The following is a 15,275-nucleotide window of genomic DNA, read 5'->3' as shown; positions in this document are numbered from 1 at the left end:
TGCTCCTTATCACTGAAGCAGGGGCAAACTGGAGTTATTGGAGGAGAAATTTTCTATCTGGAGTTCTTGGAGAAGGGGCAACTTAGATCTTTAGTAGGCTTGGTTACTTTTGTTATTGCTGTTCAGTCATTTCTGTCAAGTATGACCCTTTTTGGTGTTTCTTGGCAAAGATACTGGAGTCCCCATTTTACAGATGAGGAAGCTGAGGCAAAGAGGGTTAAATGACTTGCCCAGGGTTACACAGCTACCAAGAGTCTGAGACTGGATTTAAACTCAGGAAGATGAGTTATCCTTACTTTAGTGCAGTACTCATCCACTACATGACCTAACTGCCCTTGGTTACTTTATCTAAGACACTTAATAAGAAGGAATATTTCCCCCTAGCAAACTCCAGATCAGGACATCCTTAGTGATGGCTTTTCCCTTGGATTTGGTGGACAAGCCTACTCTCGGCTTTGCACAAGGATCTCCCGGAGGTTTGGGGAATGCGTAGTAAATGTGGCTTTTAATGAGATCCTCAGAAATGATGGGGCTCTAATGGCAGTAGGTGGCTGGCCATGAAAATGGCATGTGCTGAACCCTCAGGAAGGTTGGCTGCTTACCAGAATCTGAGATGTCATCCCAATAGGGAGAGTCAAATTCATATTCTGCCTTGAGAATCTGCTCAAAAAGTTTGGAGTCATTTTCATCATAGAAGGGAGGATAACCGCAGAGCCTGAAAGACACAATGTGACAAGGACCTGGAACAGCTGGATCACAAACAAAATGGAGTTTGCATTTTAACGAGAACAAAAGAGATTTTTTTTTAAATCAAAAAATGCTTAAAACCACAAAGAAAACCTCAGAAAGTATTCCATACATTCTTTAGGTAAAAGGATGAATACAAATTATATTTTAGTTAAATAGCAAAAAGATATCAGTCCCAATGTTTGCTACTCAATGAAAAAAGTGCACTTATTTAGCACAACTCTAATTTTGCATGCTATTGGAAGGAAGGAAACATTTCTAAGCACCTACATGTGTCAGAAACTGTCCTAAGTGCATTACAAATATATCATTTGATCCTCCCAGCAATCCTGGGAGGTAGATGCTATTATTATCCCTATTTTACTGTTGAGGAAACTGAAACAGAGGTTAACTGAGGCTAAATTTGAACTTGAATCTTTCTGACTCCAGGTCCAGTGTGTTTGCACTCTCTCTCTGTCTCTCTCTCTGTCTCTCTCTCTGTCTCTCTCTTTCTCTCTCTCTCTCTCCCTCCCTCCTGAGACAACAAATGAGTAACACTTCCTACAGTGGTACAATTAAACTTATTTTAAAAAATAGTATGTATTATAGTAAAAGATGGACTTCTTAAGAAATGGTCATTTCAATATTGAGGTTAGGGTACAGGTTCCCTTGAATAAAGTATTACCCTTCTTGGAGTCTCAAGGTTTGAAGGCTTATCAATATCTCTAATATTGGCACCTGTTGAAAAGAATAGCACCAGTGATTAATATCTAAGCCATTTTTGTAAAAACTTTTATCTTCTGCCTTAGGATTAATATTAAGTATTGGTTCTAAGACAAAAGGTGGTAAGGGCTAGGGAGTTGAGGTTAAGTGACTTGCCCAGGATCTCACAATAAGGAAGTGTCTCAAGCCAGATTTAAACTCAGGACCTCTTTCTTGTCTCCAGGCATCATTCTCTAGTCAGTGAGCCAGCTAGCTGCTCCAGATCTAAAATATTTCAAAGCACAATTTTTTTTAACTTTTAAGAATCAATCACCCCAAACTCTTCCATCTCCTTTTACTCCCATATTTAATTAGTTTCTAAATCTTAAGGTTTTGCCTCCATAATATCTCTTGAATGTATCATTTCCTCTCTATTTGCATAGCCTTTTCATTGCCTTTTGTTCATATGATTGCAATTATTCTTTTAATGAATTAATTAATGGATGAATAAAAAGTACTTTTAAAACACTCACATTGTCCAAGCATTGCACTAAAAAGTTTGGGGAAAAATACAAAAACAAAATATATCATGTGCTGAAGAAACTTATTTTCAAGAAGAAGGAACAACATATTAGGGGAATAGTGGCCTGAGAAGGTTTTTCTCATCTGAGAAGTTGCAGGAACAGTGAGTGTAGCCAAAGAGGGATAGACTGACATACCAGAAGCATTAGTACAGGTTTAATATTTGTTTCCACAGCAAGATGTGGAAAGCAGGGGATAAGGGCAAGAGCAAGAGGTTGGAGAAGAGAGGAATGTGGGAGAACAGCAGATATCAAGAAGCAGAAAGGACACAGAAGAATGGGTAGAGGGGGACATATGGTTTGATTGGTCTGGAGCTGTCTTCATATAGTCAGTGGGCTAAGTTAGACTGAGGCACTCACCAATTAGGACAACATGGTCCTAGGGTGGGAGTTCCCAAATTTCCAGTTTCTCTCCTTTCCAATATATCCTCTACAGATTTGCTAAAATTATCTTCCTAAAGTCAACATGACATAGTCTACTCCTTGCCCTCAAGGATCCTCAGCGGCTCACTAATGCTTCTAGAATGAAAAACAGATCTCACACTGCTATTTAATGTTGCACAATCTTTTTCCAAGTTTATCTTTCCAGATTTATTTCCTATTGTTCACTGCAGGCACTCTCCTTTTTTTGCCCCAATGACCTACTTGCCATTCCTGGAACTGTCTTCCATTTTCCCACATGTGTGAGTTTGCACAAGCTTCTCTTCATGCTTTCAATGCTCCTTCTCCCCTCCCTGAGTCCTCATAGAATCCCTAGCTTCCTTCCAGGCTAAGCTCAGCTGTTGACGCACATTCAGCCTTTCCTTATTTTTCTAGTTGTTCATACTGTTTCCCTCTTCAATTAACTTGTATTTGCTTAGTTGTTGACATGTTGTATGTCCCAGGAGAATGTCAGTTCCTTGAGGAATGGAAAATGACTTTTCTGTTCTTTCATCTTTGGATCCTCAAGATGTAACTCTCTGCCTTGTACTCAGTAGGTATTTAATAAATATAAAGAGGATGTAATAGTGAGATCCAGTTAAATGACAATGTTTAGTCTGTTGCCCATGGACATCCTTCTCTGGAAGTCCAAATTCACCATGGGTAAGGGTTACATGAGATTCTAGAAGGCCAAGCTAGCTGAGCACAAGGGAAAGGCTTTGAGTACAGACCCCCTGATAGACTCTATTTGTGTTGTTTCAGGAGTAGCCTAGAGATGTTTAGTAGTCTGGCAGCAGGATGATGGATCTTTCAACCTTACCAACTCTATTAGACCTCTTACTACATTTTTTTTAATATATGGAAATGACTTTAAAATATTTTTATTTTGTTTTTTACCAATTACATGTAATAATACATTTCTATACAAGTTTTCCTAATTTATATGATGGAACTTATCTCCCTCCTTTCTTTCCCCCTCCCAAGGTTATACCTGTGTTATTTGGCAAAACATATTTCCATGTTGTTCATTTTTGTAAGTGATCTACTAAGTCTAGAAGAACTCCTGGTATTCGTTGGGAAAGAAAGCACTCACACTGACAAAATCACAGATCCTTGAAGCATTGGATTCTTTGGATCTGGCATTTAGCTGAGGCAACTTGGTGGGCTGCCACAGAAAAGTGTCAGGAGCTCCTGTGAATATCCTTGTTTTAAATGAGGGAACCCAGGACATTTGGCTTTTCTACTCTGAGGCCCAGATGGATAAATGCCTCTATGTCTTCATTGTTCCTATTCCCTTGCCTTCTTGCCCTAATGATGAGGAATAAACAAGAGAGGAGCAGATTTGCAATTGGAAGGCATAGAACATGGCAAACTTTCCAAACTTTTGAAGATGGCAGGGGAAGGAGAGGAATACAGTTCCTTAATTAAAAAAATAGTAGAACAACAGATATCCCTTCTTCCACCTTCCCAGACAGATTGATAGTTTACCATATTCTTTAATTGCTGTTTGGTCATTTCAGCCACATCCAACTCTTTGTGATCCTATTTTGGGATTTTCTTGGCAAAGTAGAATAGTTTGGCATTTCCTTCTTCAGCTCATTTTACAGCAGAGGAAAAGGCAAGCAAAGTTAAGTGGCTTGCTGGAGGGCACACAGTAAGTATCTGGTGCTAGATTTGAACTCAAGTCCTCCTGACACCAGGCCTAGCACTCTATCCTCTGTGCCACCTAGCTACTCCTAGGATTTAGACTACACGATCTTTAAAGTACTTCCTAGTTTTGATTATCTGTGATTATTTTAATTTCCTGCCATTTTTTTTATAAAGCTAGCTATAAAAGCCTGTAAAAATTATTTGGGGTATGCCAGTCACACAATACAATGGGGGACAAGACTTTGGTTTTGGAATCAACAGTAGGACTAGGGCAAGAGAGACATTCCCAACTGCAAGTAGTCAGTGGAGACCAAGATGGGCTTAATTCTGGAAGCTGGGAAGTAAATAGTTCAGGGGCTTGAAAACCAGGGGATTTACAGTCAGGGGAAGAGCATGCCCAGAAACCAAGTCATAAATCTTTCTGTAAAGCTCAATTTTATCAAAGGTACTGCGCTAGTCTGGTTTAATGAAACAAATAAGCAGGACTCAACAGGCCCCTAAACTCCTAGGAATTAGGCTGTGGGCAAATAAGAAATTTATTAAAGATTTGAAATACAACTTTGTTAAGCTAATTCTTCAGGCTCACATAGCCAGAGGGCACACCACCACCCTGGTATTGCTCATGAAGGAGAAGGGTTAGTGACATTTTTTCCTGGCTGCAAGCTTTCCTGCAGACTGAAAGGGGGGTGGGTGGGTGGTAAAAACCATTTATTCTAGTAAGGTTTATTTAGGGGGTAAGTGCCTGGAAAATTTTTATTTCATCCATTTGTTGTTTCTTGCTGGAAAGGGGCAGTGGGAGAGAGAGACAGACAGTGATAGGCAAACAGAGAGAGACATAGAAAGAGACAGAAAAGGGGAGGGAGGGGAACAACATGCTTTAGAAACCACTAAGCACATATTGATGTAAGCTTCAGGCAGCCAAAGGAATCCAGGACAGAGAGACTTGATACTTAAATATTTCCCATAATGAGCATTTGGTAGAACGTAACTACATATAATGGGAAAGGCAGACATAAGAAAATGTGAATCCATCTTCCAAAATGTCCAGATTTTGGATAAGTGAGGTTTTGTTTCTCAAAGTGTTATTCTGGTTCATTTCATTATCTCATGTTTCTTTTCCAAAGAGAAGTCCTTAGGAAAATTCGAAGAAAGATTCTTCTTGTATTAAACACCCTAGTATGTGCCTCTTCTAACTCAGCTCTGTACTACATTGTAATGCTTCTATCTCCAGAGGGCAGATGCAGGGAAAAATGGGCATGTGACTTGGAAACAAGTATATTATGCAGATATTAAGGAAGGTGGTTAAAACAGTAAAGTGGGTAACCCACCAGACTTGTAGGGGCCCCTTTCTCCTTTTAAAAATGATATGAGAGAGGTAGCCATATGCAGTCTTGCTTAAAGGGAAATGAATGGAAGAGATGATTGCTTTGGGTTCTTTTTGTCCTTGTAAAACGACAGATTTGGAGCTGGAAAGGACCTTAGGAATCAATGGGTCCAATCCTCTCATTTTACAGATCCGGAAAATGAGTGAATTGCCCAAGATCACAAGGTTGTAACAGCTGTTACATTTAGACCCAGATCCTCTGATTCAAAGTCCCTCGCTCCATCTACTGCTGCCTCTTATGAGGAGAACTTACTATAAAAAATTTCCCAATACTCTACTGTCTTGAACTTAGGAAACTTTAATTGCTCATCATGGCTATGGTTTATTTGACATCTGATCTCAATTCTCTTAAAGAGCATCATTAACTGGTGTGAGATAAAGGAATTTTAGATTGCTAGTCCCAGTGGTGTACTAGTAAATGTTTAATAATTAGCTCTATTGGCAAAAAAAAGGTACACATGATATTCTTTAAAGCTTAACCTGATTTATTCACATTTTATCCCCCACTTTCTTTTCTCTTTCAAAACTTTACCTTCCATCTTAGAATCAATACATTAATTCTAAGGCAGAAGAGTAGTGAGAGCTAGGCAATGGGGGTTAAATGACTTGCCCAGGGTCATACCTGAGGTCAGATTTGAACCTCGGTCCTCCAACTCCAGACTTGGCACTCTCTTTACTGAGCCACCTAGCCACCCCGACAGCTTAATAATGAACAAGCATTTGTTGAGTGCCCACTAAGTGGAAGACACTGTGCTAGCTGCTAACCCCAATAGCCTAGTCTTTACTAGTCTTCTACCTTGGAATCAATACTTAGCACTGATTCTAAGAAAGTAAGGGGTTAAGATAATAATAATAATAATAATAATAAAGCTGCTTTTCTTTTGGCAATAAAGCTCTTAACTGCACATATAAGAAAAAAAAACAAAGCATATAGCTGGTATTTGATCTAGGTATGTCATTGCCTAGTAATATTAAATATTGTTTCTCTTCCCCAGGGGAAGAAGTCTACCCACTGTAGCTTACACAAAATGCCTGTCATATTGCATAAAGCAGAAGATCTTTAATGCATGTTAATATAAAATTCCACAATGGCCAATCATGAGTGATTCAGTAATGCATAATTTTTCTTGGAAACCATAACACTATAATAACAGAAGAACTCTTATGAGGCCCCATTAGTTTACTGTAGCAATTATGCTATATTAAGTTATTATGTAACAGCCATAATATTTTTCCAGCTCGTTTGTCTTTTGTCCTATGTATCTGTGTCCCTAAGAGACAAGAAGTCTCCTGTAAGGATTTCTAAGCTGTCTTTTCCATCAGCTGCTTCAGAATGAGCCTTAGTATACCCATGAAATTGCAAAAGAACAGAAGATTGTAAATAATCTAGTCTCTTGCAGGATGGTGCTCAGGGCCCATAGAATCAGTAAGGGGACTCTAAAGTCACTGGAAATTTGGTTCGAGTTTTTTTAAAGAAATCACTCTTAGTGGATCCAACCAGCAGCCCATAGATAAAGTCAGAGAAAAGTCCCAAGTTTTCTGAAGTTAATAAAAAGCCAGGTTCCAGCTGGCCCCATGTTAATTATAGCTGAATTTATGTAAAAGGCAACTACTTTTAGTCTCCTGTCCAAAAAGCAGGTGGTAAGAGAGCAGTTGAAGAGCCCCCCTTTCCATCCTTCACCTTTGTAACTCCTTCCTGAAAGATACTTCAATGAACAAATACTTTCAGCATTTATTTAAAGTAGGTCATTGGGATTAAGGGTTCAAAAAAAGAGATCTAAAACCTAGATCCTATCTTCAAGGAATACATTGTGTTATTGAATAAGAACAATAAGGTACATGCCTAATAATCACACTGCAGACTTCCTCTTCACATAAAACTTGCTCTACCCAAGATTACAAAGGGAATTTCACTTTTCTGAATAAACTCCCATCTTTCCATTTCTCTCACAGCCTCCTTTCTCCTTAGACTGCTCTTTACCTTCATCTCAACCTCCAGTCATTCAGTCCTTTCTGGTCTGCTACTTGTTCTCAATTTATTTCCCAGTCTTATGACACCTTATGTAGCCCTTTTAAGAAGCCATCATTCCCCACTCTCGAATTACTTGCCCCTTTGTCCTTCTGTTACTTTTGCTCTGCAAATCCTTATTGTTAAGCTTTTCCCACCATCTACTTCATCCCCTTCTGCTCCAAGTCCTAGAGCAATGATGGTGAACCTTTTTAAGACCAGTGCCATTCCCTGTCCCTCCCAAGATTTGAGTGCTGACCCCTGCCCCATCCCTACCTTGCCCCTCCTACTCCCTTTCCCCAGACAGGGGAGGGAGGAAGGACCCCCACTGGACTGCTGGGTGGAAGAGTGGGTGAAGTGAGGAATGTTTTTAGTGAGTATAGAAAGAAGAGGAGAGTGGCTCCAGCACTCCCCTCCCCTCCAGTTCTGCCACCTCTAAGCTACCCACCTTAACCCCTGTGTGCTCCCATTGGGCTACTGAGCAGAGTGGTGGGTGATGTGAAAAAATGTCATCAGTCATGGTGGAGAGGAGGAGAGGAGCAGCTCAAGTAAACTCTGATGGGGTGGGGGGAGTGGTGCAGTGCATGTGCCCACAGAGAGTGCTTTGCATGCCATCTTTAGCACCTGTGCCATAGTTTCACCATCACTGTCCTAGAGTATTACAGGAAGAGATCACAAAATTGGACTGACTAGGTTCATCAAACATTCATGCTATTAAAACTCAAATGAGTCATCATCCATTCAATCAATCAACAAGAATTTATTAAGCATGTACTGTGTAATAGGCACTGGGGACAAGAACAAAAATAGTCACTGGGTTGGATATAGAACACTGGGTTCTATAAGGGGAAATATATACATAGGTAGTCAGGTCAACACAATTTTATTAAGTACCCACTATGTTCCAAATATATACATACATATACATACATGTGATAGCCAGCTACTTGTTACACCGGAAGGTTTAAAGAAGAGAGGGAATGGGTAGAGTCACTCTCTTTTTCAAGGTCAAAAAAGATATTGCTTTATAATATCCTAAAAGTTGAGCCTTTCAGCACTGACCTGTGGCCAGCCAAAAGCAACCAGAGACTTAATCATCCACAAAGCACTGAGGTACTTAGCTGGTACACATGATCTGTAGGAAGCAAACAAGGTAGGTTTGCCCTGTTATATAGGTATCTAGAAGTTAGATACAAGATGATGGGTGTTAGGACCCTAGCAGGTAGGGGGATTGGGAAAGGTTTTATGTAGAAAATGGAACACAAGCTGAATCTAGAAATAAGCTATTCATTCTAAGAGGCAGAGATGAGGAGGGGATACATTTCAGGCATGGGGGACATGAAAAATAATGGAGATGAGAAATGCATCAAGAACTGTAAGAAGTCCAGTTGATTGAGCTGTAGAGTATTTGATGGGAAATAATGTGTAAGCAAAATGGAAAAGTAGTTTTACTAAAGTTTCCATTATAGGCTCCTTTCTGTCCCACCTTTTTGTTCCACCTCACCCCTCCCTACCTTTTTTAAAGTTTGTTTCTTTGCCAAAACTAATTACTTCACATATACCTTTGATCTTCTCTTCCAACTAACCTCCCCAGGACCCTGCTTCACTATTTACTCTTTCCTTCTGTAATATTCAATTCATTCATTCTTCTTCTGGCTTCTTTCCCATTCTCTGCATCTCCTCTGTGCTAAGCTAGATAGAAGTACCTAAGTGGTACAATGGATAGACTGGGCCTAGAATCAGGAACTCCTGAGTTCAAATCTGACCTTTGACACTTACTAGTGATATACTATTGAGCAAGTCACTTAACTTTCCTGCTTCAGTTTCCTCAATTGTAAAATGGGGATCATTAATAGCAACTACCTTCCAGAGTTCTTATGAGGATCAAATGAAATATCAACTGTAAAGCTGCTTAATACAATGTTCCGATGTTTAATAAATGTTCATTCCTTTTCCTCTCTCCCTCAAATCTTGTCATTGACCCAGCAATATCCTGAAATTATTGTTCTCTAGCTCTCTTCCCTTCGATTGCGGCACTCAGCTGAGTCCTTTCTGTGTCCTTTGCTATGTACACAAACTTATCCATTGTTTGAAGCCTTGTGAGCCTGAATGTATTTAAGGGGAACTTAAAAAATCACCACTAGTACAGAAGTGTCAAAGATACTGAAACTTCTTGGGTGGGACCAGAGTAAATTAAATGACAGGGCTTGAAAGTGTACTGAACATATTTGAGTAAGAAACAAACCTCTGATATAAGGGTTATGGATTTCCCGTATTCAATCTGAAAATTGTATAAATGAATTGCTTATTAGCTCAATAGTAGCCTAAGAAATTCCAATTCTTTCTGTCCATTGTGATAAGACTGATAGACTAACGAGGTAGATTCCTTGATGGAATATAGAAGATCTTGTGAGAAATTATTCAATTTGAGAAAAAATCTTCCCCCTCCCTCACTTTTAATCAATTATTGCTTCCTGATGCACATACCCTGGTAGTAATATATGTTTTTAGTCATTTGACATAAATTATCATCTGTCAAAGTTCCTGTTTTGACAAATGTGCCTATAGTTAACATTTCTCTTCATCTTCTTGGTACTAAATTGAGCAAATTCTGCTTGCATCAATTAAAAAAGGAGGAGGTGCCATCATAACTTAAGGAATAAAAAGCCTCCAATTCCATCAATGCTTCATTGTTTAAGTTGTGTTTCCTTAGAGTCTGAAGTGAGAGGCTATGTGCAAAAACAATAATCTTGGTGCAAAGTGTTGGGTCTGCCTTTTCAATGTATATGCAAACAAACCAGAAGAGTAAACAATAAATTATTTTCTTTGCTGGGAAAACATGCTTGATTTTCCCCAGGAGGGTTTCACTCAAGTATTAGTTGGCATCAGTTTCCTGCCTTTCTTTCCCAGGATTCAACACATGTCTGCTAAAGAGAATTGCCATTATTAGCATAGCTTAAGCATCTGTTGCCTGGGCCATTTCTGCACCCACTTCTGCCTTTCTTTTAATGAGATTCTGTTCCTTCAGAGAGTACAGAAGGAAAAAAAAACCAGATGGGCTTGCAAAAGGGAAACATTAATTTAAACTGGGTTTTGGGGGAAGGTAAGGAGGCAACTGGCCAGTATAGGACATGTAGCATTTCCTCTTTGATTATAAATATTTTACAATGTTCTAATTAAGGTTTTGTCTTAACAATTGTTTCTTTAAAAAAAAACTCTTACCTTCTATCTTGGAATCAATACATATTGATTCCAAGGCAGAAGAGTGGTAACGGCTAGGCAATGGGGATCAAGTGACTTACAGAGGGTCACACAGCTAGGAAGTGTCTGAGACCAGATTTGAACCCAGGACCTCCCATCTCTAGGCCTGGCTCTCAATCCAGTGAGCCACCCAGCTGCCCCCTTAACATTTCTTATGTAAAGCAACTTTTTGTGGTGGCAAAGAATTGGAAACTTGAGGGGATGCCTATCGATTGGGGAATGGTTGAACAAGCTCTGGGATGCATAATGGAATACTATTGTATTATAAGAAATGATGAGAAGAGTGATTTAAGAAAAAAACTAGGAAGATCTACATGAACTGATGCAAAGTGAAGTGAACAGAGTCAGCTGAAAATATTGTACATAGTAAAATTGTTATTTAAAAAAAAAGAAGAAAAGCAAGATGTTGCTTAAGGGACACACCTTTCCACTCTTCCAATCCTACCTGTTCTTCAATACTTAGATAGAACCCCAAGTCCACCCACACTACTCTAGCCCATGCTGATTTTTCACTTCTCTGAACTACTGCATGTATAGTCAGTACCACTCAATTTGGAAAATGCAAAATCATAGTATCTTAGATCTAGGTGGGTCATCTGGTCTAACTCTATTCAATGTAAGAATTCCTACAAAACAGGAAGGAAGGAAGCATTTATGAAGCTTGAACTATGTATGTAATATATAGTAGATGTTTAATAGTGCAAATTGCCTTAAAATATTCTCTCATTTGATCTTCACAATAACTCTGTGAAAATGTAAGTAAGTAGGTACAATTATTATTCCCATTTGGCAACCTAGAAAACCAAGACAGACAGAGGTTGAGTGACTTGAATAGCTAGGGTAACAGCGTGTGAGTAAGTATCTCAGGGAGGGTTTGGACTCAGATCTTCCTGACTCCTAGACCAGGGCTCTATTCACTGTGATATACCTAGTGTCCTCTAAAAATGGTCATCTGCCCTTTCACCAAATATTAATGGTGATGGTGAGCTCTTCCCAGTTTTAGAACACTTTAAATGTTAAAAAGTTCTTTCTTCTACTGAACTCAATAATTCTACTTTCTTCATTTTTCTTAGTTGTGCCCTTTGGAACTCTACAGATTGCCTTTCTACAAACGAGCCCTTAAAATATTTGAAGATGAGAAACTTGAACTAGAGAGGTGTTATGGAGTGGATGAAGAATTGGCTCTGGAGTCAGGAAGATCAATTCAAATCCCTCCTCTGGCATATACTGGCTATGCACCTTGACTTCTCAGTACTCTATGGTTACTCTCAAAGAATACAAATGGCAGAACAAGTTCTGACCTTTATGTAGAAAAGTTTCTTTTTTTTCTGTACCAAGCCTAAACTTTTTTTCTGTACCAAGCCTAAACTTTTTTTTTAATTTTTTTAATTTAGTCAATTGATTAATTTAGAGTATTTTTCCAGGATTACAAAAATCATGTTCTTTCCCTCCTCTCCCTGTAAACCCCTCCCATAGTCGACACACAATTCCATTGGATTTTACAAGTGTCATTGGTCAAGACCTATTTCCATATTATTGATATTTGTCCTGGGGTGATCATTTAGGGCTTATAACCCCAATCATATTTCCATCAACCCATGTGATCAAGCAGCTGTTTTTCTTCTGTATTTCTACTCCCACAGTTCTTTCTTTGGATATTGATAGTGTTCTTTCTCATAAGTCCTTCAGAATTGTCCTGGATCATTGAATTACTTAGAAGAAGTTTCTTTATTGAGCCTATACCTGTATGGTAGCTGGGTGGTATAGTGGCTTGAGCACTGGGCCTAGAGTCAAGAAGACCTGAGTTCAGATTTGGCTTCAGACATTTACTTAGCTGTGTGACTCTGTACAAGTCATTTAACCTCTGTTTTCTCATCTGTAAAATGGGTATAATGCAGCTTCTACCTCATGAGGTGATTATACTTGTGGATCAAATGATACAATATTTGTAAAGCACATAGCACAGTGCCTACATAGAAGGTGCTATATAAATGTTAGCTATTATTATTACCTTTATCAATGCATCACAAATTTAGTCCTCATTCCCTTACTCCATAAAAGAATATGGCATTCCTAAATGGTCATTTTTGGTTAATATCCTCAGTTTCTTCAATTTACTAACTTCCTTGTAAAGTGTTGAGTTCGTTTACTTTCTAGATCATCTTTCTCTCAATTTGCTATAATTTGCCAAGACACCCCTTAAAATGCCATTCCAGCTGCTAGTGCCTCATCAGCTAAGCATGCAGGAGATAGCACACTGGGCTTAGAATCAGAAAGACTCATCTTTCCCAGTTCAAATCTGGGTTCAGACACTTACTAGCTGTGTGATCCTGGACAAGTCACTCAATCATTGTTGGTCTCAGTTTTCTCATTTGTAAAATGAGCTGGAAAATGAAATGGCAAACCACTCTGGTATCTTTGCCAAAAAAACCCCAAAATGGAGTCACAAAGAGTTAGACATCAATGAAATGACTCAACAACAACGTGTCTCATAGGTATCAACTTATGTATGTGGTGTGTCTCATTAGCATTTAAGCTTATTAAGGGCAGAGATTTTTTTCTTCTTCTTTCTATAACTCCTCTTAATTCCAGAGCCTTCCTTCTGTTAATTATTTCCTCTTTATTCTGTATAAACCTTGCTTTGTATATATTTGGTTGCATGTTGTCTCCTCCATTAAATTATAAGCTTCTTGAGGGCAGGTACTCCTTTTTGCCTCTTTTTAGCAATTAGCGTAGTTGCTGGCACAGAGTAGGCATTTAGTAAATTTTCATTTATTGACTTATTTTTGTACCTCCAGTGCCCAGCACATAGGGCATACTTAATAAAATTTGTGAGCTGATTCACACCTAGAGTTTAACATAATACTTGAGCTAGAATTTGACTGGAACACAGACTATCAAACTTCCCTTGCTCTAAACTCTATACTACTAATGATGTGGTGACAATTGAATTACATTCAAGGAAAGAGTTTCATTTTATTTATGAAGCCAAATTCACAGGTCTGTCTCTGACTGAAAAAGATGGAGAGCTCTACTAGCTATCTTTCTAAACATGTCAATTATTTTATGAATGAGAAAATAGGGAAGATGCGAAGTTATCTGATATATACCACCAAAATGAAGTACACAAATGACATAATACTTGTAAAGTGTTTAGTACAATGCCTAGCACATAGTAGGTGGTTAATAAATGCTAATAATAAAAAACCCGTGGCTTCATAATTGACAAATGAGACAAATTAATACCTAGTGTTGCCTAACTAGTACATTATAGAAAACATTACTTTGTCTCCATCTGGAAGAGGAAGAAAATGAAAAATTATTTTCTATCTCTATTGAAAACAATTTCTAACCTCAGTATGTCAAATAGCATTTATTTAGTTTTCACTCCCACTGGGTATGAGGCATGATTAAGTGTGCCTAAAGGATCCTTTTGTCAGTTCAATTAAATTAGGTTTTTATTAAGTGTCTACCATTGCTTAGCACTGTTAGAGATTCAAAGAAACTACATTAACAGTTCATTTATCTCGATCATAAGGAAATTAGATTTGCTTCATGAACTATTTTTTAGACAACTGAAATTTATTCTCTTAGGCTTCAAAATTTAAAAAAATGATTAACACTTATATTTACAAAAATGCATTTTAGTTGACCATGCTTTAATAAACAGAATATACTGAAAGTCGTTAACTTTTTCTTCATGATTCAGCCAATATTTTGGCATAATGTGATAAAAGGAGCATGGAATATTGAGTCAGAGGACCTGGATTTAAATCCTGCCTCTGCTACTCATTACCTATATGAACTCTGACAAATTATTTGATCTCCCTGGGACTCAGCTATCCACAACTATCTATAAAATTAGGGCTTGGGTTTGATGACCTCTAAAATCCTTTTCATATTAAAAAAATACCTTTTGTCTTAGAAGAAACTCTAAAACAGAAGGACAAAAGCTAGGTAAATTGGGTTAAGAGACTTGTCCAGGGTCACACAGCTAGAGAACCCACATCCTTCCAACTCCAGGTGTGTGCTCTCTATCCACTGTGCTACACATCTGCCTCTAAAAACCCTTTAATCTTTAAAGCTATGATTTTATAATTATATTGCTGTGTTAATACAATGATGTCCTCAGAAGTGTTTAGGTAAGGCTATTTGATCACATTCCAAGTATCCCCAGTTTGTTGTGCTTCTCTCTCCTCTCCATGTTTCTCATTTTTATTGGCTTTCAGTTTCTCCTATTTCTATTGTTCTTATTTGACAGTCAGTAAGATGGCTCTACGATTCTTCAGATTAAAATGCACGGGCTTTGTGACAGCTGTCTGCCATTCGAGATATTTTCCCCTCTTACTTTCTGGACAGATTCTGTTCTAAGTAGCTAAAGTTGATAATTCATACATTCCAGACACTTTCCGTTTATGACCTGTTAGTAGAACATTGAAAGAGATGCAAGGGATTCTCTAACACATACAATCAGAGAGTCTTTTCAAAGACTAGAAGGATGGAAGAGATTAGAACCTGGAGCATAATTTATTCAGTAACAACA

General features: G+C 38.3%; 1 protein-coding gene across 1 annotated transcript in view; it reads right to left on the bottom strand.

Annotated features, from left to right (window-relative positions):
• The window catches only part of CAMK1D (calcium/calmodulin dependent protein kinase ID), a 512,505-nt gene that overhangs the window by 28,380 nt on the left and 468,850 nt on the right, over window positions 1-15,275 (bottom strand). Inside the window, exon 7 of the mRNA XM_001363611.5 lies at window positions 603-715. Coding sequence (XP_001363648.1) covers window positions 603-715 — 113 coding nt within the window. The remainder of the gene's footprint in view (window positions 1-602; window positions 716-15,275) is intronic.

The sequence above is a fragment of the Monodelphis domestica genome, chromosome 5 (assembly GCF_027887165.1).
Source record: "Monodelphis domestica isolate mMonDom1 chromosome 5, mMonDom1.pri, whole genome shotgun sequence".
NCBI classification, from domain to species: domain Eukaryota; kingdom Metazoa; phylum Chordata; class Mammalia; order Didelphimorphia; family Didelphidae; genus Monodelphis; species Monodelphis domestica.
Note: the sequence above shows the minus strand (reverse complement) of the source record. Positions and strands in the feature narration are given on the sequence as shown.